The sequence below is a fragment of the Ovis aries genome, chromosome 11 (genome assembly GCF_016772045.2).
Source record: "Ovis aries strain OAR_USU_Benz2616 breed Rambouillet chromosome 11, ARS-UI_Ramb_v3.0, whole genome shotgun sequence".
Taxonomy (NCBI): Eukaryota; Metazoa; Chordata; class Mammalia; order Artiodactyla; family Bovidae; genus Ovis; species Ovis aries.
The window spans coordinates 49,187,977-49,212,453 of record NC_056064.1 but is presented as its reverse complement, the minus strand read 5'-3'; the positions used below and the strand labels follow the sequence as shown (position 1 = coordinate 49,212,453).

The 24,477-nt window shown below is 39.0% G+C and overlaps 1 protein-coding gene across 1 annotated transcript; it reads right to left on the bottom strand.

Annotated features, from left to right (window-relative positions):
• Positions 1 to 41: 41 nt before the first annotated feature.
• Positions 42 to 22,293, bottom strand: PSMD12 (proteasome 26S subunit, non-ATPase 12). Its single transcript, XM_004013038.5, has 11 exons — positions 22,126 to 22,293; positions 14,008 to 14,067; positions 13,792 to 13,920; positions 12,379 to 12,486; positions 10,595 to 10,699; positions 7,551 to 7,700; positions 7,333 to 7,467; positions 6,210 to 6,322; positions 5,397 to 5,571; positions 3,533 to 3,610; positions 42 to 2,609 (listed from the first exon to the last, which is right to left on the bottom strand). Exons 1-11 carry the CDS (start codon positions 22,231 to 22,233, stop codon positions 2,400 to 2,402), a joined length of 1,371 nt encoding a protein of 456 aa, XP_004013087.1. The 5' UTR covers positions 22,234 to 22,293; the 3' UTR covers positions 42 to 2,399.
• Positions 22,294 to 24,477: the final 2,184 nt, after the last annotated feature.

The window sequence follows — 24,477 nt, the reverse complement described above, 5'->3', positions numbered from 1 at the left end:
TGGCTTTTTGTTATAAACAGTAAAAGAATTGAAAAAAGAAATGATCTTTAAAGTATGAGTTTATTCTCCAGGTTTTCTTAAATACCACAAATTAGTGCTTTTATTGCAGCTATATCCAGAAGCTGAAAACAATTTAAAATATGTTCTTTTATCATACATTTAACACTTATAAGAGACATAATGGAACGGTATGAATTTTAGAGATGACTTTTTCGATTCAATAAAGCACATGGAAACTGAATTACAGAAATGACTGAAAGCATACATTATACAGAAATAAAAGGGTGAAAGGTGTTTCATTAAAAAAAAAAAAAAGTCCCTTGTTACCTCTCCTGCTGGTTAGTAACCTAATGAAAACAGTAGGCAAGTATTCTCTGTATTAAAACCCAGTGGTTCTATCCTTCTCATTCATGCAGCTTTAGGTCAGAAATTCGGGGGTGGGGGGCAGGAGTTTAGGTTCTAAACATCCCAAATGTTTTATTGCCTTAGGCTAATGGATCTTTTTAACACTAAAAAATTGGTAGTAATTCTTGTTTGCTTGGACAGAAAAAACAAAAAGATGGATGTGCAGTTAACCAAATCAAGTGGGATTTAGTCACTGGGGCACAGTTACAAGTGGCCCCAAATGAGAACGCACAAAAAGCTTAGTCTGAGGGTATGTCAAAATAAAAAACAAAGGAGAGGAGCACTTGAGATCTTTATAGCAACATATTTGGCCAAATAGTCAAGGTTTGGCACGTATGAGGGGAATGAGTCCCTAGAAAGATGAAGTTAGTGAAAAGATATTAGAATTAGTTCCAATTCAGTTTACAAACTAACAATACAAAATGATTTTGTTTTCCATCCTTTCTATTCAAAAGAAAATTAAAAACCATATTATATTCTTAGTGCTAATGTTTCTGAGCCTGCAGTATTTTTGGTAAGTTTTTAAAGATGTGTTGTGTGCTGTGCTTAGTCGCTGAGTCGCGTCCAACTCTGTCCATGGGGATTCTCCAGGCAAGAATACTAGAGTGGGTTGCCATGCCCTCCTCCAAGGGATCTTCCCAACCCAGGTCTCTCACACTGCAGGCAGATTCTTTACCATCTAAGCTACCTGTGATAACAAATGTTATTAATGTGGCCAATACATTAAATTTCTAAAGAATACAACTAGATTGATACTATGTTATTATTCACAATGACTCAACAAAAATAATAGAGAGTCTACAATTGTTCCCAGCCCTGGGATCATGAAATAGAATAATTTAGTGACCATTAAATGGAAAATGAATTTAAAAAACTGTTGTTTCAAGAATGTCTTTCCCCTCCCCTCTTCACTTGTATTAAGAAAAAAAAAGACCTTTTACTTTCTTTAGATACATTTTAAATAACCTAACCTTTTCCCCCCATTTTCTCTGAAATCAAATTTTAAAACTTCTAAAATTTGCTCATAATAAGTGATCTCAGATGTTTCTTTTGACAACAAAGCTACTTCTGTTTTATAATATTTTTTTAAAAACTGTCAAGACTATATCATTTGCCAAGAGGGTGCCCTGAAGTCTCTTTTTTGGGGTCATTTTTAATGCATTTTAGCTTGTTACCTAGTGTGCATATAATGGAACTAAAGTTCCTTGAGGAGAGAATGAAATTGGAGCACTGATGAGGTAATTAGACATGGAAGTTAAAGCCACAAGGAGTTAGAAAAATGACTTTGTGTATTAAACTTAGTCAATACAGTTAGTTCAACAACTGGCCAAGTCAGGGAAAGGGAAGATAAACTACCTCGATTCAAACAGCTTGAATCAAAAAAATAAAAAATAAAACAAAGAGTCTATAGCCTACCAGATAGCTCTGTACACAATCTAGAGACTTTCTGCCACAATACTAAAATACAGATTCTTCACAAATCACAACTTTATCCCAAATGTTCTTACAGGTTCTATGTTGCTTTTAAATTCTACTAAATAACCGATAGCTTTACAACAAAATTTATTTTATTTTAAAAAACACATTTAAATCACTATCCCACAAAATGTTTAGAAACACGGGTAACCATGGAAAGTAAACGTGCATATACTGCTTTTATTATAATAATTATAGTTGTTAGCTGAATGAAAACAAATAGTAGCTAAAAAGGTTTCAAATGACAGAAAAACGTATTTAGGTAAGTTATGACAATTTTTCGAGTACTCAGATGATGAAATGTATATTTCTGCACCAAATGCAAAGTTAACAGTGAAATTAAGGTACTAAAAGGTCAAAAGGGGCCTCAAACATATTCACTATCTTTTAAATTTTAGACAAAAGAGCTGAGAATAGAAAAGAAAAAAAACCCAACATATACACCATAAAAGTCTTTTTCTTTTTTAATGACTTCCGATTTTAACTCTTTTCTAAAAGCATTAAGGGCATGGAGACCCTTATTGTAGATTATGTATCATCTCCTCTTTGGCTATGAGGTGTGTGGTTTTGTTAACTAGAGACATCAGTGAGTTCAGTTTCTGAGACCAGTCATTTAATAAATTATTTGGATCCTTGGGTCTCTGGAAGTTGATAATTCCTGCCAACCTGTCTACTTTAGCAAAGATGGTCTTGTTGACTACTAGATTTGAGAGAAAAGCCTCTGACTCCTGCAAGAGAGAAAGACAGATTGGTTTAAGACATGATAATTTAGATAATAAAATTTAAGGAAAGCATTTTCTAATATCTTCATTCAAGAATATGCAGGGCTAAAATTCATTATTAATAGTTAGAAATTGATATCCTGCAATAATTTACTTACCTTACTGAGAGTCTAGGGCTCACTTTGAATCTCCCCACAAACTTAATACTGTGGGTACTATTCAAGAGCCTTTGTCAACAGCAACTTGGTCTACCTTCTACCAATGTTTCCCACCAAAAGCAGTATTATACAGTTTGTTTCCAGAAATACTGGTGAGAATATATGCTCTGCCACTTGCTAACTAGATAGCCAAGGACAAGGCACTTTACTTCTAAGGTCTCTGGCGCCCTTGTCCAGAAACGAGGAGAGTTAATGAACTAACCAGGGATCAAACCCTCTAACCCAAACTATTCCAAGATTCTTCGTTTGCAGTTAAGATTGTCAGGATGCCTCGTGCTGACTATACACTTTGCCTAACTCCTATCTCTTTGGTGTTGTACATTTTACCAACAAGAAACCCAGACCTGAATACAATATTCCCCTAACATGTCCTAGCAACTTTCCAGGGGAACTGCAGTCAAGTCTCCCTCATATGGTTTATTTCTACAGTTCACTTTTTGAACCTAGACATATTTATTATAGAAATATATACTTTAGATTCAAATTAATCAGTGTAAAACTAACATATTTAAGTAAAGATATTAAGTAGTATAATATTCACATAACTATAACTTGGGATTTAGGCTACTCTTTGGTGTTCAAGATAGCTTGGGGAAACCTTCTATCACCTAAACTTAAGGTAATAAAATGAAGTTGATTTGCTCACTCAATTTTTACAAGTCAACTGATTTTCAAAATGAATGGTTACAAACAATGGTATTTACTACTTACATCAACAGACAGATCCAGAAGCTGAGCCATCCTCTTCATTGTTATCCTTGTGTAATACTTGGCCATTATTCTAATATTCTGAGGAAAGAAGGGCAGGCATGGAGGACACAGCCATCAGTAAAGCCAGAAGCTCATTTGTTTTCCTATCCAAGTAGGTTTAATTAAAACGTCTAGACTCAGAGCTTTTATTCTGCTGCAGTCTGCCACTGGGATGAAGCCGGTTCTAAATGTCTACAATAAAACTAAATATTTCAATATGTTGGCTTCTGCAGTTATTTTTAAGTTATTCTGAGCACACTCAACAACTCTTTTAAAATACATATAGTTAAAACACAGGCTTAGCTAAATTAGTTGTTAAAAGTTGTAACTGTACTAAAATATTTTTGCTAAATGTAAGAATCTAACATTAAGTTTTTCTATGATACAGATGTTTAAAAGGCTAAAATTTTAAAAATATCATCTCAAAATATTATCATCACTATAACTACATAAAGATAACCTGAATTAAATTTCCCAATTTTCACTGGAAGTGGTGCTATTAGAGGTGCCCTCTGTGTATTCTAATGTTAACCGTACTAACAAAGCAGCCACACTCACAAGGAAAAATGGGGTTCTGGGGAGAAAAATGAGCTCATCTTTGAAGAAGCTGCACTTCATCCCATCGCTAATCAGGGTCAACGGCAACACCAACCTCTCAGGAAGAATAAGAATCACTCAAGACTCTCTGCTTTTCCTTCATCCTTTCATCAATGACCAAATTCGATTGCCTGTCTTCTTCAAAATAGTTAATTCCATGCCATCCACTCAATTCAAGCCCACAAAGCCCCTCTCACTTAGCTAGTCTTCATATCTCCAGTCTTTTCTCTCTCCAAATTCACTCTTCACACTTACTCCCAGAGGAATCGTTATAAAATACAAGCTGGTCATTATCCTCTCTGCTTTTACTACTAGGTGTACAAGCTTTGTTATGACCAAGACCTCTTCCGTATCTCCGAAGTCCTTTCTCACTGAGCCCTTTCCTTGGAGGTCCCCAAGTTCCCCGTCTGGTCTGCTGCCTCTGTGACCCAGCACAGCCTAACCCATCTGCCTACAGGGACGGCCCTCCTGTCCTGCCCACTGAACCTTCATACCCTTCTCACAAATCTTACCTCACACATCAATTCCTGTAAGTCCAGCTTGACCATTCTACCTGGTGGAACCAATCAACTCTCGCCTTATGCTCCCCTCTCATCCATGTATACTTGTGCCATAACACATAATTTATAAATGCCTCTTGCGCTGTGACATATTTTTAAACATTTGGAAGGTAGAGACCATGTCTTATTTTCCCACGTGTCCCAGCACTTTGTACAGTGTAGCACACAGAAGGCTCACAACGTTTGTTCTGTGAATGAAGGCTGACATAATTCAAATTGTAGTGATACCCAAGAAGATCAGTTGGGTTTAAAACATGTTACCTGTTTCCAAAACTACCAAGTCAGTACTAGTGAGAAACCACCCCCATCCATCCATCCCTCACATTCTTAAGAAATTCCTTCTGGTTTATATACTGTAAAAGTTTGTATTCCTGAGTGGTCCTCTCAAATTGCAGCATGGTAACACATAGATATCTTATCTGAAAAGCTAACAAGAGGTGAGGAAAAAATGACAAGGGGATAAGATAATTCTGATGTGCTTGGGAAATAAGACAATAAACACCTGAACAACAAACTTACATCACTACCACACTAGGCATAGGAAAAAAAAAAAAAGAATCCTGAAGTGAAGAATTAATCTAAAATAAACATTTGAGAAGTAAAAGTTCAAGCTCGAATTTGCCACAGTTTGCTCCTGAACAGTCATTTCCAGCACACCAGACCCTTACATGCTCAACAGCTCTGTGTTTCAGGTCTGTCCACCTTTTTTCGCCTTCCTCTGTGTAACCAAAAACGTCAGTTGCAGGACTCTCTAAAGAACCTTTTCTTAATTCCATTCCATAGTCTTCAACAAGTGTGGACCAGCGCATCAACTCCATTGTGGTAAAAAGCTTTAAAAGGTCCCTGTAAATTACAGAAAACTTACTATTCCAGATCTGTAAAGATTGCATTTCATCTAATAGCAAATTTTAAAACATCAAAGATGAATTTTTAGAAAGCTTTGTTTGTAGAACAAGACACGAGGTGATTATTATTTACCAACTTTGTTACCATTTTTTCCACAGTAATTCTGAAAGTGCCTCTCCTACTTATCATTCTGTTCTCTCCTGTATTATATTTGCCAATTGCTGGACTACCTGACTATAAACTTACTAATGAAACAGATAAAAGAAGAAGAGCGTAAAGCCCATGTCTGCTTTACATAACAGATTTTCAGAAGCATGTACTTCTTCTGAAAATCACAAAGCCCCAAACATTTACTAATGATAAGACTGACTGAATGGTTAAACAAGATCTGCCCAAGTGAGCTTGAAATAAAAACTTCTTGATAAGTGGCTTAGAATGGAGTTATAATCTCATTGTGTTAATTTCTAATGTAGTCCTAACAACACCACCAACAAAAAAAACCACTTTATTTTCTCTGAGTTTATTCTCTAATATGATCTATCAGCAATCAATTAGGAAGCATACACTTAGGTTAATCAGTCTTTCAAAACGGTACTTCTACTGAGACACACTATACTAATTATAAAAGTACTTACTTGTATTTAGGGATTTCTTCTAACTTCTTGTCACCGCTTATCCGGTGAACCAAGTCTGACTGTTCATTGTCAAAAGGAGCCAAGATAACATAAAGGACAACACTTTTCAGGGCCTAAAAGAGTTGTGCAATTCAACAGAATATAGGCAAGATTAGAAACAAAATGAAAACTCTGGCAGAAAGTGAAAATTCATGGAATAATTGTATACATCTTTAATAGCGTATTCAAAAGTCTTAGGGGAAAAATCTTATCAGATTGATCTTTTCATAGGGCTTTTTGGTAATATTTACTTTTCATAAAACTATTATAAAACAAATACAGTGAATCTTTGTAATGTGAATTACTACCTGGGTTGGCTTTTTGTTTTTTGAAATTGAAGTATAGTGATTTAGTTAGTGTTTGTTTCAGGTACTTGAGAAGGAAATGGTAACACACGCCAGTATTCTTGCCTGGAAAATCCCATGACAGAGGAGCCGAGCGGGATACAATACATGGGGTCACAGAGTTGGACATAACTGAGCGCCTGAGCACGATTTCCGATACAGAGCAAAGTGATTCAGTTACATATATAACATATATATTGTTTTTCAGTTTCCGTTCCATTGTAGGTTATTACAAGATACTGAATATAGTTCTCTATGCTATAAGATATATCCTTATTTTATATATAGTGGTTGTATCTGTTAATCTCATATTCCTAAATTATCCCTCCCCCAAACATTTTTTAAAACAAATGTATAAAAGAAAAAGTCTTTATAACAAGTTAGCAGTAGAATGGTGGAATCCACATGTACACTATTCACAAGTTTTGCAAGATAGTTTTCCAAAGTAATGCTGGATCTTTTATATGTGACCTCAGTTAGACGGTAACTGCTGTATATGTCTTAAATAGTAAGCCTACATTTCTTCAAAGGTCATCAATAGAGTATTGCCACAATTCATCTGAATCAGTAATGTTAAAGTGAACTATCAACACAATGAACAGAAAGCTGCACCACACAACTGCATGTAATTACTGAAGTTAAAATTATTTCAAAATAAAAAAATGCAAATTCTTTCTGATAAGTTTCAACATCAAGTTTAAAACTCTATCTTAAAAATATATATATATATATATTCTTACCTGTTGCCACTTTTCACTTTCTGCCTGTATACAGGGTGTATCATAGATTGCTCTGTAGTGCTTACAAATAGATAAATAAGATCCTTCATGTTGATCCAGTTGAATCATTAAGTTATAGTATTTCAACTTTAATTTCTGTAAAATATTGACAAAATGGGGTTTATGGATTTTTTTCCCAAACATTTTCAAAGTAAACTTAGAGTAAGAGATAGGCTTACCTCTGTATTTTCTTCCTGGAAAAATTTGGTGTTAATTTTTTTGCTGATGATTTGTGTACGAATGTAATCCTTCACCGCTAGGCAGAGCCGCATTTGCTCCAAAATAAACTCCACTCGCTCTTTCTTTTCCATTGACCCATAGGTTTCCACCTACCAGAGTAAATCCCCAAGTTTATAATGTTTAGTAATAGTTTACAATTGCAACAAAGTTAAATAGACATTAAAAATTCACACTTGATAAATAAGAAACTTCATGCATATTGGGAGAGTGCTGCTGATGATATAAAAAGCTAGTTTCCTTCAGGAAATTAAAATTTTTAAAAAATTATTATACTGTAAAATGGATGTTTTCCTCTTGGTGTAAAGTTCTATAAATTTTAACACATGTACAGATTTCTGCAGTCACCATTACAATCAAAGCCTAGAACAGTTCCATCACCTGAATAACTCTCATGTACCCCCTTCAGTCACACACTGCCCCTACTCATAACCCCCAACAACCAATGATCTGTCCTCCAACACAGAGTTGTCCTTTCAAGAATGTCAAATATGCAACCTTTTGAGACTATCTTTGTTTACTCAGCATAATGCTTTAAGTAAGAGTCATTCAAGCTGTGTGTAAATCAAACGGTTCATTCCTTTCTATGACTAAACAGTATTCCACTGCATAGATGAACCCCCGTTTACCCATTCCCCTGCTGAAAAACATCTGGGCTGATTCCATCTTTGGCCTATGGTAAGTAAAACTTGAACATGAGTGAAAGAGTTTTGTGAACGTAAGTTTTTCTTTTTCTTGGGTACCCAAGGATAGGTTTGCTAGGTTATACAATGAACATAAGTTTAACTTTATAAGAAACCTCCACCCTGTTTTCCAGAGGGGCTGCACCATTTTGCATTCTTCAGCAATCTGTGAGAATTCCAATTGCTTTGCATCGCCACCAGCTCTTGGTACTGTCAGGTTTTTTTCTTTTTTAATTTTAGCTATTCTAATAGACCCTGATGCTGGGAAAGATTGAAGGTGGGAGGAGAAGGGGACAACAGAGGATGAGATGGTTGGATGGCATCACTGACTCAATAGACGTTGAGTTTGAGTAAATGGGGAGTTGGTGATGGACAGGGAGGCCTGGCGTGCTGCAGTCCATGGGGTTGCAAAGAGTCAGATGCTACTGAACTGAACTGAATAGGCATGTAGTGATTATCTCATCATGGTTTTAATTTGCATTTTCCTAATGGCTAATGAAGAAATGACAGTTGTAAATATGAAAAAGAGTCAGTTGTAAGCTAACTATATAATAGTTGAAAGTATTACATAAAATAGAGGCATCAATCTTTTTAAAATTCAGATAACAGGTCTGATGTGAGCCCTTACGGATGTAGAAGTAGATATACACGATACAAGAGAATTATATCAAGTACTATGAAAAAGTTCCTAATATAATATCTGGCACACATACACTAAAAATGATTTATAAAATCTAGAATGACACTTTAACAAAGAAGACTGAAGTAAGGCTATTGTTATTACTATAATTTGGCCTAAAAATTTATTTCACTGCTTCTCCTTTGTAAATTTTAAAACTAGTTATTCAACACTGTGCCAAGCACTCTATATACACTAATTCTCCTTTGTAATTTCTTAAGGAAAATAAACACACACAGTGAACCATTAATGTTTCATTTCTACATCTTCACTCTCTCTCTCTCTGTCAATTACTTTGAAGCAAATCTCAGACAAGACATTAAAAATAAATATTTCAATATGGTATGTCTAAAAGATAAACCCTGAAAAAATTCTTACATAAAAATTCTTTGTATCATTAAATATCTAGTCACTCTACAGTAGTCTCATTTACTTTTTAATCAACTCAGAATCCAAATAAGACTCATACTTTCCAATCTGTAGATATGCTTCTTATGTGTTTTTCCTTGCAATTTATTTAGTGAAGAAATCAAGTCAATCATCCTATAGTTCCCTAGAGTCTGGAGTTTGTGGAGTGCATTCCTGTGGTATCATTTAACCGGCTCCTCTGTCCCAGGTATACCTTAAGAACTGGTAGTTAAACCTTTGTATAATTGAGGTTAATTTTTGGGGCACAAATACTTCACAAGGGATGTTACATCATGAGGCATATAATTCTCCTGCTTGGAAAACAAGAGTTTGAAGACAAAACTATGCAGAGAATAAAAAGATTGGTGGTTGCCAAGGGTTAGGGAAAGGAAGGGATAATAGGCAGAGCCAGAGGATTTTCACAAGCAGTGAAACTATTCTGTGTGCTACTACCGATATGATGGTGGAGACACGTCATTATGTTTGTCAAATCTATAGAGTGTACAACACCAAGAGTAAACCCTAATGTAAAACTATGCTCTCTGGGTGATAACGATGTATCAGTGCAGGGTCAATGACTGTAACTAAGGTACCACTCTGATTTGGGATGCTGATAGTAGCAGAGGTTGTGTGTGGTGCGAGGCAGTGGATACATGGGGAATCTCTGTATTTCCCACTCAGTTTTGCTGTGAACCTAAAACTGCTTTTAAAAATAGTCTTTTAATTGAAAAGAAAAACGTGTGTCGGTGGGGGTGGGTGAATTGAAGTCAAACAGAATTAGTGTGAATCCAAACTCAACCACTTCTGGACAGTGACTATAGTTACTAAACTCCTTTGACTCAGTAGCCTAGAAACTGCCCACCAATCAGGTACTCATTAAAAATGAGGCCAGTGATTTAACAGTAAATTCCTAAGGCACAGAGAGATATACATGAATTACTGGTTTAAGTTCTAAAGAGAATTAAAATGTTCAAAAAATAGCATAGAGTTAAGACTAATTTGTTGATCTTAGTTTTCAAAACTTTTTAAACAGTTAAACATAGTTGGGGCCATAATTACACAATTTCCAGCTGCTTGAATAACCTCACACACCACAGTACTCACTCTTAATCTTGGTGGTTCAGAAAAAAGCAATAAGGTGCCCAAAAAAGCAATTATAAGAAAATACTGCTGATTGAATAGAAAATTTTACATACCCTAAAATGCAGCTCCTTACCTGTAACTCTTGTAAAATGGAGGCTGCCTCTTTGACGTCACCGTTTTGTTCTTTTATTGTGGCTAACGTTTTTGTCAGCCGAGCACGCTCAATTTCAACATAAATCTACAAATACAAGAAAGTCATATTATCCAAATTCCTACAGAAACATGTTAAAATTGAAAAGGCAAAACTGAACTATCATCAAACAAGGTATTTCTCTGCAGCTGTCATGCACTTGTCTTCCTCATATAAACATTTTACATTTCACACTCACATAATTTTAAAGAAGACATCTCTATAAAACATTATCCATATTTTGCAGCTTCCATTTGAGAACCTAAGTAGGAAATCACTGTGCTTAACAAATAACAGGGCCAAACAGCAAAGACAGTGCCACAGAATGGCACAGCCACAGAAAGCACCTTTAAAAGAATTGATTATTTGAAAAAGAACACTCTGCAAAGAGCACAGGCAGTCCAATAACTAATACAACCAATACTCTCATTCTGACTTGTTTAAATGCAAGGCTACTTTCTCTAAAAATATCTGATCTTGTAAACTATTAAAAGTTACTAGCATTTTTCATAGCTATAGCTAATGTTCAGTTAATAATTTCCAACAAATGAAGCATTAAAAATATAACTGTAGCCTAACAGAGTCTAGGGGACTAACTTTCATGCTTGTGCTTGTTGACCTGCTTAGCCTTTCCTCTGCAACAACCGCTTTCCCCACTTACTCCCAAAACCTTATCTCAAATGATAACAACATGGCTTACAGTTTCCTAAACGTATTAAGCATTTCTCACTTGCTATCTCTGCATATAATTTCCCCTATATCTAAAATGTCCATCTCCCTACATCCGGGCCCAGTATTACTTGTCTTCATTCTTTTTTGGATGCCACTTCACAGCATGTGGGATGATCTTAGTTCCCTGACAAGGGATTGAACTTGAGCCCCTTGCAGTGGAAGCATGGAGTCTTAACCACTGGACACCACGGAAGTCCCAGAATTAGTATTCACTCTCAAAAAGCCAGGTGAGCCACCATCAACTCTTTGAGGCTTTCCTGAGGTCCTCAGCCAGTCAACCCTCACCTCTGTGCTGCAGGAACACTCTGCTACTGTCGTGACCAGCACAGTAACTGTTTCTATGACTGACTGCTTTTGACGTTAAAAATAGTGTCCTGCCCATTTTGGACCTCGCACAATACAGCCAGGTGCTCAATAACATTTAATGAACTAAACTGTCAGAGAGGTAATAAGTTAGATATAAAACTAAGTTTTTGTCTTCAAACCACAAAAATCTACCTAGAAAGAAATGTATCTACCACAGTCACCATTTCATACTTGCCCTTTTTAGAGAAACACAGACTGGGTTGCGGGGGTGGGAGGCATCAAAAAAAATACAGATGCATTTTGAAAAGAGTGAAATTTTGAAAGCTAACCTGACCCTGCAACACTATACGAAACCTCTGCTACACCAAAGAAAGATTTCTCAAGCAGATCTAGCTGATGTGAAGAAATAACCTCATGTTTAATATCAGCAAATGTAAAACTGGGATAAGATGACTAATTTTTAGAAAAATCTGGATATACTAAGATTGTCACTATTTATATTCACTGGCATGTGAGAAGACACTAGATGTACAAAGATATGGGTTAAATTAAAGTGATGACATTTTGTGTATTTGATCTCAAAAATACATACATATGTACTTAAATAAAATGTTTAAATACGTAAGTATCTCTGAATACAGGTAAGCCAGTACTTATCTCACTGTGAGTTATACTAATAGAAAACTCACCTTTCCTTCTGTAACCATTCGTAGAGTATCAATTAATCGAAGTTTGATGGGAAGGTCTGTGATTTCTTCAACGTAAGTACAGCACTGTTGAACCATTTTTGCAACAGCCTAAAATAATAAAATCCATTCACAAGTTAAATTCATTCCTCACACAGGAAAAGGAACTATTTTATTTATGGAAGTGCTGTGGTCAAATCTGGTCTCCCAAAAAACTATATATTGAAATGCCTATATAAAAAAAATACCCTCCCTTAGCTAAGAAGTACTGAATACTCAGTAACAAATCAATAAAGGATAGGAAAACCTCAGTCACAAAGACTTGACCCTCCTTTACAACTGGTGAGAAGATCACACAAAAGGACAGGTAAGAGAGGCATGTCTGGCAATGTCTAGCAGAAGGCTGGCTGGTTAGTTTTCTTGCAGCCGCGAAGAAAAGTATGGAAGAAGTGGCAACAGACTAAAGGTGTGGGGAAGAGAAAAGCACAATTTAACAGTAGCCGTGACAGCACTGAAGCCACGAAAAAGAGTCAGTGGCAGAAGCAGAAATTAAACAACAGTTCCATCATCTGGGTGGAGAGGAGGAGCCACAGCCAGCCATGCTCACCCCAGTCAAATGTGACACTGAGAAGCACAGCATCGCTTGCCCACAGTTCCCAGACAAGTAATACAAGCAGGCTGGACGATATTTTTCCCAGCTCTAACAGTCTATGATCTAGGTCAGGGGTCAGCTAACCTCTTCTGTATATTTTTATTAATATTTACACAGTAAGTATTTTAGACTTTATGGGCCAAAGCGTCTCTGTAGCAACAATTCTGCTCTGACTTGTAACTCCACAGACACATGACAGACGGGTGTGGCTCTGGCCCCCAAAACTTATTTACAAAGGTGGCAGGGAGAATTTGGTCCTTGGTCCATAGTTTGCCAACCCCTATCTAGACTCTAAATGGCACAGCATAACCATTGATAACACTAATCAGGACTCCTGTCATCAGGAAAATGTTATATTCAGCATATTTAAAGATAGCAGAAAAGTAAACAGAATATCTTGCCTCAAAAGTAAGATAAATACTGTCTAATAAAAGACATGATTAACTAAAGTATAACTCATCAGCTTGATGGATTATAACGCAGCAATTTGAAATAACAACCATGAAGGAGCCACATGGAACTAGAAAAAAGCTGCATCAACACTCTCACAGCAATTTTGTAGAAATAGGCAACTACATAAAGACTAGAAGGAAAATAACAGCAGTTGCCATGAGAATATGGACAGAATTTTTAAAAACTCTCTAAATGCTGTAATGTTGACTTAACATTATTAGATTTAAAACAGATTCATAGAAAGGTTTTCTTTTTCTAAAAGTCCTTATTCAAATTTGAATGTATTTGGTTTTGACCAATCTTGAACTCACTTGTTTTAATTGACTCCGTCTTTTTGACAAAAGCATAATATTTTCATTAAGTAAATCCCATTCTTTAGCCTCATAGCACATCTTCACTATTGCAACCAAGATACGGGATGTGGACACCATATCAGAAGCCTGTCAGAATGAAAATACACTTAAAGTTAATGGAACAATGTCAAATGAAATTGATGGCAATTGAGGTTTTCATTATAATCTACTCACAGTTCGGGTCTGTTTTTCCAAAGAGAGAAGGGTTTCAATGACTTCTTGAAGTCTTCCTTCCTGAAACAAAAGGTAAATGAACAGTAAAAACACCACCACCGACGCAAAGCCAAATAATTTAGTCTGACATGAGGCGTTTCTGAAACAGTAAAGGCAAAATCAATAGTCTGTTTTAGAGGACAGAGACCACCTGCACAACTGTTGTGTTTTTTCTCCCTTTCATGATACTGCCTGCTTCTCTAGAGGGTTCCAAAAGTCAGTGGTTCCCAACGTGGGGCCTACAAGCTATTTTTAACATTTCAAAATGCCTAGGAGAAATGGAATCTAGTAAAACAATGATTTAACACCCAAGGAAAACAACAAGTCTTTGTTTTGGATTCTAATTCATCACTTCAGAGTGGTAACACCTGTTTATCTTGTTCTGAACAGAGACTCCTCACCTGAGCCTTAAATGCGTGAAAAAAACTTTAGTTTTTTCAGAGTTCTGAGGAGAAACAAAAAGGATATTTGATGGTAAAAAGATAGGAAACCTTGGTTTAATTTTTCAATGACTTTAGGAATAAAGTAACTGTGCTTAAAGAAGATGAAACCCACCTGAGATTAGTGCTTGGCATGCATGCCAAACCAAGTAACACCAAAGCAAGCAATACCCACTTGGTATGCAAGCTATACCAAGTCATGAACTGATAGAACCTCTATCTCACATGTAAAAACAAAACATTCTCCCTGGGGCATACATTAAGAAATGAGAATAATAAAATTCAAATAATATAAACCTAGATAATTACACACCAGGACTAAAATAAGCCACCATATTAGGAAACACACATTTTGGTAAAAACAAGACCAACCCACAACACAGAGACGGCATTTATTTAAGGTAATGATATTAATAACACTGAATAAACTAGAAGTAATGAGGAGGGTTTCACTTATAAACTGCTTTCCTAGCCGTAAGGAACTTTATTTTTACGTTAATGGCATTCACAGACGATCCGTGAGTACCATCCCCTGTTTCTCTTTTACTGGCTGTGCTGGGTCCTGGCTGCTGTGCAGGCTTCTCACTGCAGTGGCTTCCCCTGTCTTGGAGCAGGGGCTCTAGAGGGCTCGAACTTCAGTAGCTGCAGCACGCGCTTCCCAGGCGCTAAAGCACGGGCTCAAGGGGTGTGGTCCACTGGCTTAGTTGCTCTGTCCAGAAGATTCCAATCTTCCTGGATCAGAGATGGAAACCACGTCTCATGGATTCTTTACCTCGAAGCCACCAGGGAAGCCAGAGTACTACTCTTCTACTGATGAAAGAAACTAAACAACTTCTGAATTAAGGGCACAAGTAATGTTTAAATTTTTCAAAATATTGTTTCCATATTTTCCATATGAATTTTCCATGCAGCACAGAAAGTGTACTGTATAGCCACTGTATGAGTTTATTAATTCAATCTGAAACATATACAATTACTAACATTTTAACAGAGTTTCCTATGCAAAGGGGAGCGCCAGTTCTGAAAGCTATATAGGCTCACGTACATTTATTGTACACAATAAATGCTGCCTAAATGCTTCTGTCCATCAGAGCAGAACAAAGAATAGGGCTATAAATTCTCCAAAGCTAAAGGCCAATAAATCATAAAAATCAAAGAATCTAAACCTGTGTTGTTCAAGGCTCACTGTAGTTTCCACAGGGAAGTGGTTACTATGTGGCGACAAAACACAGTGCAAGAAGAGCTAAGATGCAAAACACTGTTGACTAATGGCGCCCTCTTGTTGCTGTCGTCATTACCATTAGTCACATGACTGACCCACAGAAAACAGTTTACTGCAAGTGGTATTTTAATTCAGAAACATGGGTTTTAAAGAACGGTACCATATATAGGAAGCAATCACACACTACTCTAGTAGGGCTGGGGTCTACCGGCATCAATGGAACGTTAAATGTCACTGTCACCGTCGCAGAAGGGCACTCTTTGATATTGCTCTCTAAAGTCAGCAGTCACTCAGCACCCCCTTAACACTCCAGCCCACTGACTTTCCGGTCTCCAACGACTCTGTGGACAAAGACTGGCACCTACCTGAACTAAAGGATACTGGCCCTAGATAAGATAACGTATCAAAAGAATGATTTCAATAAGCTCAGATTCCTGCATCTTCCCCTACAGAGAAAAACTCTAAAATCATTAATTGAGCTGTCTGTTTTGGTGATTAGAAATAATCATTTGATGTTCAATTACATGTTTTTCTTTTTTTCCCCAGCCAAAACTCCTATACATTCTGGTTCCTCCCTTATCTTTTTGGAACAGGCTCTCAGAGATATCTCAGTGGCTGCCTTCCTGGGCGACAGTCCTCAGGAATGTTGCAAATTAAGGCATAATTCTCAGCTTAAAGGTTGTGCATTTTTTTTCAGCTGATAACCCCAAACTCTTTTCCATCTTCATGTTCACCGTCTTTCTAATTTCACTAGAATGTACGCAGTAAGAGCAGGGGGCTGTGTCTGTACTGTTGCCCACTGTAACTCAGTGCTCTGCACCTGCCCAAACTTACATCCCTTTACACCTTGTACCACAGTTATTAATATACAGGTCTCCAAAGTGTTTTGTAAGTTCCTTTAGGGCTAGATCTTGTTTGATTGGGGCTTCCCTGGTGGCTCAGCCAGTAAAGAACCTGTCTGTAAAGCAGGAGACCTGGGTTCGATTCCTGGGTTGGAAAGATCCCCTGGAGAAGGAAATGGCAACCCATTCCAGTATTCTTGCCTGGAGAAGTCCATGGACAGAGGAGCCTGGTGGGCTACAGTCCATGGGGTTGCAAAGAGTCGGACAGGACTCAATGACTAACACCTGTCTGATTGGGGCTTCCCAGGTGGCTCAGTGGTGAAGAATTTGCCTGCCAATGCAGGAAACACGGGAGACTCAGGTTCAATCCCTGGACAGGAAAATCCCCTGGAGAAGCAAATGGCAACCCACTCCAGCTTGGAAAACCCCATGGACAGAGGAGCCTGGTGGGGGTCTTAAAGAGCTGGACACATATACCATTGTTTGATTGTATCCCTTGCAGCAACTTGCACATAGCATGTGTCGAATGAACTGACGTTGACCTGAACTATTCATTTCATCTTGGCTTACAATTCCTGATTCTCACTATTACAGTAAGTAGAATGTGACAAATTATATAGCTGACAAGTCAGTGCTGAGGGACACGATCATCAGTTTCATTAAATGCAACTCCCAATTCTCAAACCGCCCCACTTTTCACCCAGTCTTCCACGTTCAAGCCTATGGCTAAACACCTTCCTCCTCCTTTTCCTGTCTGTTCACATGTCGTCCTTGCAGTCCTCCCTCCTGGACGCTGCCTTTCAGCGCAGAGGAACGAGCTGGTTAGAGCTACCAAAACCAACCTGTTAGAACATGTGACTCTTGTGACTCCTTCTTCTCATTAAAATAATCCTTGTCAGTGAGGTAAATGACTAAGGAGTTTGTTCAACATCAATACATGCTGGGGATCTGCACATTCTCTATGTTTGTGTCCTTTAACTCCTAAATGACCTGCTCTTTTAATGACCTCCTTAAACAACCTAAATAAGAAAAGGCTAATAAAATGTTAACCACAATTAACTGAAGTGAAATGCCAATCCAATACTTTTAAATGACCTATTTCTTGAGGGGGTCTTTTGTCCAAGCCATTGACAATCAAGTAAACTGTTTCTCATTTCACCTCCTTTATTTTTAATATTAGAAGAAGAGAAGAAGTTGCAGGTGACCAAAAGAAATGAAAAGACTTTAAGAGGAGGGAGAAACAAAGGATATATTTAATTTAGGAATGCAAGTAGTCCCTAAACACCCATGTGTCAAATACATGGTGATCCAAAAGCAGGGGGTGGGGGGGGGAGTTGTGGGGGATGGGGGCAGGGTAGGAGGGGAAGCTTCTGCAGCCAGAACTGTTAAACACTGTATCTCCACAGTTCAGAAAAGGCCTTTCCAGACTAATGCTTAAGTCCTGAATGCAAGAGTGAAACAACAATGATTATCACAAACTAGTATCACTTTTATTATCTCACCAATCTGATACAGGGTCCTCAAACACCAATCACAGAAGCAGTAGAATGTAATGTTTAAAACAGGCTCTGCAGGGACTTCCCTGGCAGTCCAGTGGTTAAGATTCCATGCTTCCACTGCAGGGGGCAGGGGTTCAATCCAGGGGAACTAAGATCCTGAGTGGCCAAAATACAAAACAAAAACAAACAAAAAACCCGGGCAGGCTCTGCAGCAGTCTCCTTGAGTCGAAATTCCAGATCTACCACTGTCTTACTTCAGGCAAGACACTTACCCTCTCTGACCCTCAATTTTCTCTTCAGTGATATGAGCGTAATAATAGTTCCTACCGCAGAGTCGGTGTAAGGATTAAAGCAATACCTAGGAAGGTATGCCTGAATGTTCAAATGTATGTATGTTACAATCAACATAACAGCTAACATTATTAGTTACTGTTGGTACTTGCTAAGTGAGTGTTAGGACACAGAAACAGAACTGTACTAGGTCACAACTGTAAGAGATACAAAAGGCCTAGATTTGGCAATTTTACCACCTGGGTTTAGACTTCAGTTGGACTTTCGAAGGCTTCTGCTATATGTGGTTTTCTCACCTGATACATTCTTATTCTCTACACACATAGTCTTTTACCTTAAATTGCCTTCCATATTTATAAAATGTCTTAAACACAGAAGTGACAGTCTCTTAAAGAAGCCACGGGACATAGCAAAAAGAACACTTGCTACCTGTTGCCAGGAGACCTCAGCTCGACCTGACTCTTCTCTAGACCTTGGATAACCGCTGAATCTACCTGAACCTTAGTTTTCTCAGAAGTGAAGATAACAAAACTTCCTTCAGTTTCCTTGATGGGTTCAAAATGAAAAACAAAAGCATGTAGGCTAGGGCTTGCCTGGTAGCTCTGTGGTCAAGAGTCCACCTGCCAATGCAGCAGACATAGCTTCGATCCCCGATCTGGGAAGATCCCACGTGCCGCAGAGCAGCTAAGCCGATGAGCCGCTACTGCTGAGCCTGGGCTCCAGAGCCCGCGAGCTGCAGCCACTGAAGCCCATGGGCTCTACAGCCCACGCTGGGCAACAAGAGAAGCCCCCGCGAGAAGTCGGCATACTGCAGCTAGAGAGCAGCTGCTGCTCTCTGCAACTAAAAGAAACGCCCGCACAGCTACGAAGACCCAGCACAGCCAAAAAAATATACAAATAAATAAAATTATATTAAAGAATGTATGCTAAAATATTCCATGCATTCCAATGTAGAAATGCAGTGTTTTAAGTATTTTTTCATGATTAGCAGAATGCTTAGAATATAAAATGATGAATAAAAAGCAAAACAGAGAAACATACCCTAAAAAAAACTAAGACAACTATCTTATCCAAAAGTTGAAAACTGTGGTCTGTATTAAAAGAAATCTTCTACCCTCCATGCCCCAGCCCTCTTCCCCGGCCCCACCTCCCCACAAAGAAAATTCACATCTACACCTTGTTGCATTCAACAGGCACAGCAGCTTAAAAGAAAAACCAAAATAGCTCTAATTTTGTAAGTTTAACAGGTCCCAACGTTCCTGGCTTCAAACATTTCCATCAACTTGATACCTAAAAACAATCAGTTGGCCTTTGAGTTTGCAAATCCATTCGACTATCTTGAACATAACCACAATGTTGTAAATAAATGCCATACACTGACCACTAAAACAACTGTAGCAGCAACATTATTTTTTCCTTACTGGCTTCTAAGTGATTAGAGAGCAAGAGTTTTATCCACTCATCTTTACACTCTCCACAATGTCCAGCACTGACTGGGTCTTGCACACAGTAGGCTGTTAGAAGAGACTGCTAAGGGGAAGGTTTTCTTTCACCCTCATCTTAGTTCTAGGAATAGCTGTACTCCTTTAAAGCAATTAGCTGCTTCTTTATGGACACTACTAAATCTATTAATTCCAAAGAGGTGGTTCTGGGGCTTGCTCTGGACTGAACATGTTTTGTTTGATCTACATGGTATTGCCTCAAACAGTGCTTCAAAGCAGTTTAGTGTCCAGTTTCTAAATACAGAGGCAATTCATACAAAAACCCATATTCTGGTCACTCCCACAAATAAGAAGAGTTGACAAGTCTTGGCCTTCACCCTCCATTGGCAAAGCTGAACCTAAGGTGCAGAGTTCCTGCCCCCTTTCCCAGTCCAGGTGCTCAGAAGTTCAGCTTTTCACCACACTTTGCTCACTGGGCAGGACAGCTCAGTGGGAGCAGAAACCCTAGAGTCAGTGTGCCTGGGTCTGTACCCTGGATCCATCACTTTACTATTGGTATGACTCTGGAGCGTGTGACTTAACTTCCCCTGGACGGTTTTCCTGTCTGTGAAATACAAATGATAATAATGTGGACCGCACAGGGCTATGCTGAGGATCAAATGAGTTAATATGTGTAAACAAACACTTAGAAGAGTACCTAGCACTGCAGAAAGCACTCAGTAAATGTTAGCGATTATCTGCCCGGCTCTGGAGGTGTCGAGTCTTCCAACCTCTATGTAACCGGTTTGTTTACACTAGCAGCTAGAAAGCTCAGAGATGAATCTACGGTTCCCTTCCCCTTAGGGTACTGAACCTAAGAAATACAGATCTATCAACTTCATCATCTTTTCCTATCCCTGACTTTTCTAAAGCCCCACTACATTCTTTTTTTGGGAATAAGGGAAGCATTAAAAGGGTTCTTTCTAAAAACTAAAGGTGAAGTACTGACACTCCTCCTGCCCCTGAATTTATTCTGTTTTAATGTACTTAGATAGAAAGCTCCATAATAAACAAAAACAACTCTATTAGTGAATGCATCCCAGATGAACTGTGACAAATGACTGTGGATAGATTGATCAAAGAATTTAAGGAGGCCTGAGCATAATCCTTAACAACCTCGTATAATGGAACTGATGCAACAACCATCCAAACCCTAGTCAGGCAAAGTGAAAGTCACTCAGTCGTGTCCCACTCTTGGCGACCCCATGGACTATACAGTCCATGGAATTCTCCAGGCCAGAATATTGGAGTGGGTAGCCTTTCCCTTCTCCAGGGGATCTTCCCAACCCAGGGATCGAACCCAGGTCTCCTGCATTGCAGGCGGATTCTCTACCAGCTGAGCCACAAGGAAAGCCCTAGTCAGGCAAACCTAGGTTTAAATCCCTGGTTCCACCTATTACTAACTGTAACCATCGACAGACAACTCTGAGCCTTGGTTTCTTTACACACATACACAAAGTTGCCTGACACACAGCAGTGGGGACATGATAAATGCTTGGATCAAGTAAAATTTCTATTTCATGGGAGATAAGCAGTTGGGCTTAAACTACAGTTCAAGACCTCTGCTAATCATGTTATTCTCATTTGTTTTTACTCGCGAAGTTCCCGCTCCTAGGATGACTCCTCCCCATTCCAATATTACTCATTCTTCAAGATCTGATACAAACGTCAGCTTCTCTGAAAAATCCTTCTTTAAACTACCAGTAAGAACAGACAGCTTCCTTCTGTTTTTCAGTAACACTTTCATATTCGTATGGCACTCACTAGCATATGAGACTCGTCTAATTCGTTGTGTACACGAACTCCTCCTTAAGGACAGGGGTCCTGAATTAATCCCCTTCGTACTATCACTTTCCCGTCCCTTCTTCTGGCCAAGGGCCAAGCACATCGCCACGATCCGTCCGCAACTTAACAAGAGAAACTGATTTGGAAAGAGAAAGAAATAAACTCTCTGATCTACCGTGAATGCTGAAGCCGCCTTAAACCCTGAGGAACTACTAAAGAAAACTTGAAACGGTATCCACGAAAAGGCAAAAAATACTACTGGAGCCCCAACTTCTACGGGAATGAAGCGACCATCTGTCCCGGGGAGGGTCTGGGAAGCTGGAAGTACTACGGTACTCCCGTTGCGGGGTCTCCCTGGTCGGGCAGACCTGGGATGTCCTGCTTATGCAGGCCTAACTCGGGCCGGACAGACAGCAGCGGGATGCGCGCTCCAGCCGGGAGGCCCCCTGAGGCCTAAGCAAGCTTGGCGCCGTGACTCAGCCCCTGGCGCCCGCCAACAGTCAGCCGGCCTCCCCTCACCTTGGCCAGCTTCTCGCACTCGGGCAGTCGCTGATCCACCGTGGCGCTATAGTCCACCTCCATCTTGACAATGCGCCCATCAGCCCGCTCCGAGCCACCGTCCGCCATGGTCCCCGCCTGAGCGTCCCTTGATGTCCCCCTGCTTCGGCCACCACTCGTCACCCACACAGGAAGCCGCCGGCGGACCCGCTCAGGCAGTGCGTCGGCAGCCCGCGCGAAGGACCCCGCGAGGCCCCCTGCCCTGGCCGCCAGTCAGGCACCGCCGCGGACAGCCCCGGGGTGATGGGCGGAGCGGGGAGGCGTGGCTCGAGCGTGCATGCGCGCGCGCACACACATATATACACACACACACATACCCACACCCACCACCCCCCGCCCCCGTCTGGTTTTGCCTTTGGTGACAGACTTTTCATCTACAGTTCGCGGTGAAAAAAGCTAGTATAACCGAATGGACTATGATACATATTCTTGCACTTCCCTTTTGAAATATTATGGTTTCTCAGAGCCATGGGCAAGTCACTTAACGTTTTCTTGGATCTCGGTTTTCTCCTGTCTTACAGGAGCAAGCTGAAATAAACCCTGAAGAAAAAAATTCTCAGGTTTCATCTGGTTGAAAATCTTGGTGACTTAATCAATCTGTGGGATCTCTTAAAGCTCATAAGAGAAGGTGTGGGAGTGACTCGGTAGTATCCGTAAATATTATGTTGGTAAGAAGAATCTTTAGAAAGACATTTTATTTGCTTTCTCTTTCCCACTTGTGAGCATCAAATGAGATCTCGTTTATAAACACGAGTCGATTTCCAGTTCTTAAGGAGCATACTAGTTTTCTTTATTATCATCCACACCATCTGGATCCCTTAAAAAAAAAAAAAAAAAAGCTTAAGATCCTTGAAAGTGAGAATGAGGTTCTGTGTGGTATGGTCCAAGTGTCAACAGTAGCCTGGGAAGCAAATGGGAAATCTTTGAGTGGTCAACAGTTATGTTAGTGATTCTCAGTGTCATCAGCACCAACCTCTCTTTATATATGCTGAATAGACCTTTTTCCCCCTACTGTTCTAGAATGAAAATTATGGATAATGTAACCCATCTAACACACATAACTATAAAAAAATCAAGAAGACATCCTAGCTGTAAAGGAGAAACATTGCAAAATGGCAAGATAATAATATATTTCTAAATATAAATATATTTCTAAATATAAAGGCTAAAACATGTTTACAGTAGAAATACAAAGCAGTCATTTGCTTGTACACATATACAACACAATAACTAAATGCAAATGTTAGAGCTGCCACAGGTATATTCTGTTGGTTCCTCAAGCATGATTTTTCCAACCTAGTGTACGACGTCTTGGTAAAGTTCTGTCTATATCAAAGTATAATCTTACATTGTTTTTCACATAGAAGTCTGAAATTTTTTAGTGGGTGTTAAAACTTTAAAATGAAAAATAGCTTGACATATATATATAATGGAGTTGAGAGTTTAAGCCTCAGATACATAAGGAAGTGTCTGGCAGGATGTCAAAAAGTCTGACGAAATGTGGGATTGTATTCTATTGTGTAGGTTGGTTGCATCGAGGTTGTTCAGCATCACAATTCCATGTCGATATCTTCCTCCTCCCCAGCGATTGTGGCAACCCCAAATTCCCTTGCAGATTTCTAAACCGCACTCTAATGCCCACTGAGACACACTAGGGTAAGATGTTTTGTGGTTCTGCATTTGGGGGGCAGTTGGTTTAACTAGAGTAGACAAAAGGATTTGGAGGTCCGTCCTTTGCTTGAAAAGACAAAAAGTAACAAAGGTGTGGTGGACTAAAGAGATTTATAGTTTACAGAACTCAAAAAATAGTGTGGAGAAGCCAAACAGGTGGAAAAAAGTCTAGTTGGCTCCACACCAAACTGAAGCCCTTCCTTGCTAGGCTTGGAGGTAGTGAAAACAAAAAAGCAAGTTGAAATCTAAGGAAAAGCTGGCAAAGGAAGCCAAAAAATTCAAGTGAAGTAAATAAAGAAGGAAATCGGGGGACTTCCCTGATGGTCCAGTGGCTGGGACTCCACGATCCTAATGCAGGGTGCCCGAGTTCGATCCCTGTTCAGGTAACTAGATCCCACATGCCACAGCTAAGAGTTTCCATACCAAAACTAAAGATCCCACATGCCATGACTAAGACCCAGCACGGCCAAATAGATCAATAAATATTAAAGAAAGAAATCAATAAAAGTCTGAGTAATGGGCAGAGAAAATAGATAAAAGTACTGTATTATAGACAGACTATAAATCTATTATTTGAGTGAGTCTGAGATTAAATTTGTGACTTTGTAAGAAAGAATTTGGTTTCAGAAGAGAAAAATTGGC

What these genes read in the sequence shown, in the direction of transcription:
- PSMD12 (XM_004013038.5), bottom strand. Translation starts at nt 22,233, where the DNA reads ATGGCGGACGGTGGCTCGGAGCGGGCTGATGGGCGCATTGTCAAGATG. An exon ending in GAATGGTTACAGAAGGAAAG is followed by an intron (nt 10,700 to 12,378) that starts GTGAGTTTTCTA and finishes TTGTATTTGTAG; the next exon opens with ATTTATGTTGAAATTGAGCG. An exon ending in AAAGTGAAAAGTGGCAACAG is followed by an intron (nt 6,323 to 7,332) that starts GTAAGAATATAT and finishes CAACTCTTTTAG; the next exon opens with GCCCTGAAAAGTGTTGTCCT.